We start from the raw sequence: 4,595 nt of genomic DNA on the forward strand, positions 1-4,595 counted from the left end.
TAGTGGAAAGACCCAGTGGAGGATGGCTTTGAAGAAAAGTAGGGTGATAATGGGGTGGCCAAAAGTGGGTAAACTCAAGTTTAGAAAATAGAGTTTAAAAATCAATATGAAAAAAGTTGTTTAAGAAAGCTAACTTCAAGCAAGAGCAGAGAGCAAAAATAAATAACTAAAAAACTCCAAAAGTTTATTGATGAAGCTGGTCATAAAATTTGCGAGAGAATTCCCCAGAAAGATGAAAACATCTGACACTGAACAAGTCAACAATAATGATGGCAATAACAACAGCAACAACAAAATGAAAAGAACACACACACACGTGTGCAAGTGTGCACCAAGAAATCCGTTGGAGTGTTCTTCAGCATCTTTATTGAAGTCACTTATCATGTAGGTTATTTGTCATTGAGCTAAATTTGCAGAAGGTCGTGCAAAATCATTCCTTCCATTCTTCTGCTAGTTCAGATTGAGGAGCATATGCTGAGATAAATGCAGCTGCAATATTTTCTGAGCCTAGTCTCAGCTTAATTAGCCTGTCACATACTCTGACTGCCTTGCTCCTTCAACAAAAGTATGCCTACACTATTGCTATTACCTACCCAGAAGAATTTATACCTTTGTTCTTTTCCCAAGAGGAGTTTGGTTGTACTCAGTACACATCTATTATCCTTCTGCTCTAGCATTTCAAAAATCTCCTTAGACTTACCTTTCATTGTGTTAAAAATAAGTTCCCCACACTTTGGGGATGTGACCCTTTGAGGCAAATGTGTTCATTAGTAGTAAAATGTAGTGGTTAATTCAGAAAAGAACTAAATTTATAGTAAAAAAAAGACTACTGGAAATCATTACATGCTCTATCTTACAACATTATATAGATAAATGATTTTTAGTGATGGCCTTTCTGGAATTCACCTGATGCTGTTATAATAATCAGTACTTCTGAGAGAGTATCATCTACTACTAGGAGCAGCCCCATCAAAATGACTCATTACATTCATCTTTCTGATTGCAGTTTTCACTCCTTGAATTTAACTCCTTTTTAAACTAAATATTATCTGTAATCCTTCGTTGTGAGGACTATAATTCTGTGATCCTCCCTTCCCCTCCCACTCTATCCTAGTCTGTCAACAATACACTAAATTTCCATGCTTCGGTATTCCCAACAGTTATAGTTTCCTTTCTCCCTAAGATAAAAATATTTATAGCACTATCACTCTAATTTATTCAGAAAATGTGTTTCTCATTTAAGACCCTCTAGGCCTTCCGTACTTCTATTACTTTCCCCCACTCACGTTGGCGTCAGCTATGACGTAGGTGGTCAAGGACCGTAACTCTGATCTTATTTCCGTTTGATGAGATCTTTTATTAAATTCACGTGTCGTCTAGAAATTTCTCCTTAAATTCATAGGGAAGTTTCTTCATGGGAGACGCATTCAGATAGATATTTTATAGTGTAAAAAGGATTTATTTTATTTGTTTTTGCACTTGGTCCACTTTCTCTGTATTACCTCTATTATAATTCCATTTACAAACTAGTGACTTTTAAAAAAAATGTCTGTGGTCGGCATAGATTTCGGTAGCCAGTCCTGTTATATATCGGTTGCCCGGGCTGGTGGCATAGAGACCATATCCAACGAATACAGTGATAGATGCACACCGAGTTATGTTTCATTCAACGAAAAGTCTCGATGCATGGGCAATTCATCCAAAAACCAGTCTGTAAGTAATTTCCGTAATACTCTGTTTAATTTCCGATGTTTACTTGGTCGTAAATTCAATGATCCTCAAGCTCAGGAAGAGATAAAACATTTACCATATACTGTTCGGTCGGATAATAAAGGTAATGTTCTTATTGAGGTTAATTACATGAATGATGTTTATCCATTTACACCAGAACAAATATCTGCTATGTTATTAACAAAACTAAAGAAAACCGCTGAAGTAGCGTTAAGCGCTAAAGTTGTTGACTGTGTTGTATCTGTACCTTGTTATTTCACTGATTCTGAGAGGCGTGCCCTACTTGATGCGACCGGCATGTGCGGCCTCAATTGTTTGCGACTTCTTAACGATACTACTGCAGCATCTCTTGCGTATGGTATTTACAAACAAGACCTACCCGATGAAAAGCAAAAATCAAGAAATGTTATATTCGTCAACATGGGTTACTCTTCGCTTCAAGTATGTGTGACTGCTTTTAACAAAGGTAAACTTAAAGTACTTGCCGTGGCTTTTGACTCTCATCTTGGTGGTCGCGATTTTGATCAAGTTCTTGTTGAATACTTCATAGAAGATTTCAAACAACGTTACAAACTGGATGTTCGCAGCAAAGTTAAACCTCTCATTCGTCTTAAGTCTGAATGTGAGAAAATGAAAAAGATAATGAGTGCCACTACGCAACCCGTACAGCTAAATATTGAATGCTTTATGGAAGATAAGGATGTTTCTGGAAAACTAGAACGGGAAGTATTTGAAGACATGTGCCAACCTTTGTTTAAAAGAGCGGAAGATACAATGCGTTCTATTCTACCCCTGTCAAAATTACATTTAGATGATATTCATTCTGTGGAAATTGTTGGCGGTGTTACGAGAATCCCTGCTATAAAATGTCTTATCAAAAAGATGTTTGGAGTTGAACCAAGCACCACATTGAATGCTGATGAAGTGATTGCTCGTGGTTGTGCGTTACAATGTGCTATACTATCGCCAACATTCAGAGTTAGAGATTTTTCTATTGTTGATTGTCAACCATATGCTGTTTCAATGAAATGGTTAGGAGGTGGTACTAGCGAAGATAACGTTCTTGAAGTTTTCCCAAAATTTCATGTTTTTCCTTTTACTAAAATGATGACATTTTATCGGAAAGAATCCTTCCAACTTGAAGCTTTCTATTCCCAGCAAGAAACTGTTTCTACTTGTCAACCCACTATTGGCTCTTTCAAAGTCCAGAATGTTACACCTCAAGCCACTGGAGAAAGTTCTAAAATAAAAGTTCATGTAAAAATTAATATTCATGGAATATTCAGTGTTCCTTCTGCTTCAATGGTAGAAAAGTTGGATAGTGCAGATTCTAGTGGAGAACCAATGGATTTAGATGAGAAAAAGGAAGAGGAAGACGACATGGAAACTCAAACTAATACTAGTAAAAATCCGGAACAAACAGACTCTTCTGAAACATCAATGCAAACTGATGATGGGGGAAAGCAGTCAGGCGACAAGAAAGAGCAAACCAATAAGAAAGTAAAGAAAGTGAAAATGATTGATTTACCTGTCGAAAGTATTGTTCCACAACTTAATAAAACCCAGCTTCATGCTTGTGTTGAAAAAGAAAACCAAATGATAATGCAAGACAAGCTTGAGAAAGATCGTGTAGATGCTAAAAATGCCGTTGAAGAGTATGTTTATGAGATGCGTGATCGTTTATATGGTCCACTTGAGCAGTTTGTTGAAGAAAGTCACCGAAGCGAGTTCAGTAAAATGTTGGATGATGTAGAAAATTGGCTTTATGATGAAGGAGAAGATCAGTTAAAACAAGTGTACATAGACAAACTTGCACATCTTCAGAAATACAGTAATCCTATTTGTAAACGATATCAGGAAGCAGTAGACAGGCCAGCTGCCTTCCAATCACTGGGTAGTGTGTTACAACAGATACGTAAGTTTTTAGATTTGTATGCCAAGAAGGATGAACAATATAGTCATATTAGTGATCAGGATGTGAATACAGTGAGTAAGGCTTTGAAAGAGAAGAGCGAGTGGTTTGAAAAAAGTCAAAATCAGCAGAACCAAAGAAGTCCTTTTGAAGACCCTGTTGTTACTTGCTCTGAGATCAATTCTCAACAACAAAGCTTGGAGTCAACATGTATGCCAATTATAAATAAACCAAAACCGGAACCAAAGAAAGAACCACCACCTCCTGAAAGTCAAGAAAAGAATTCTGTTCCAAATGAACCAACAACACAGCAACAGAGCCAAACTGACCCATCTTCTCAGCCCAAACCTGAAGAATCAGATCCAACTATGGAAGTTGATTAATTTTACATTTTCTTCCAAATCAAAGTTGCTGTTAGTTATGTAAGTTTGTGTTGTTGTTTATTTCACATCTTTTTTGTTCTTATTATTCAGCTAGATCAGCATATATTTTCAGAATATTTTACTTTTGAAACCAAGAAATATTTCAGTGTGGAAAAAAACCACTCTGCATTATTTGAATTTTCAGTAAGATTTTAATCTTGTGAAAATGACTGAAAATATATTAGAACATTATTTTTAAAAAACTGTCTAGAACAAGGGAAAAAAAATGAAATGCTTCTAAAATGCTAAGGAACATTGCACATGTAACAAAAGTTTCCTTTAGGAAAATATTTGATGGAAATGTACTGTTTTTTTCTAATTTTTTCAGTTTTTTTTTTTCCATGCTAGCATGGATTGGATAATTCCACAATTTGAATTATTTGTAAAAATTTATAAATATCTGTAAGACTTTTTTTTTTAATTATACATTGATAAAAATATAAATAACCTCAAAAATAAATTGAGTTGTTAGTTCATGTTGACAGTATTTTTATTGAGACTACAAATAATTTTTTTTTTTTTTTTTTTTT

General features: G+C 35.3%; 1 protein-coding gene across 1 annotated transcript; it reads left to right on the top strand.

Annotated features, from left to right (window-relative positions):
* Positions 1 to 1,323: 1,323 nt before the first annotated feature.
* Positions 1,324 to 4,525, top strand: LOC106880018 (heat shock 70 kDa protein 4). The gene has a single exon (XM_014929816.2). The coding sequence runs from the start codon at positions 1,546 to 1,548 to the stop codon at positions 4,024 to 4,026; it is 2,481 nt and encodes an 826-aa protein (XP_014785302.1). The 5' UTR covers positions 1,324 to 1,545; the 3' UTR covers positions 4,027 to 4,525.
* The last annotated feature ends 70 nt before the right edge of the window (positions 4,526 to 4,595 follow it).

Source organism: Octopus bimaculoides, chromosome 14, assembly GCF_001194135.2.
Source record: "Octopus bimaculoides isolate UCB-OBI-ISO-001 chromosome 14, ASM119413v2, whole genome shotgun sequence".
NCBI lineage: Eukaryota > Metazoa > Mollusca > Cephalopoda > Octopoda > Octopodidae > Octopus > Octopus bimaculoides.

Coding starts and splice junctions, on each gene's coding strand:
- LOC106880018 (XM_014929816.2), top strand. CDS start 1,546: ATGTCTGTGGTCGGCATAGATTTCGGTAGCCAGTCCTGTTATATATCG.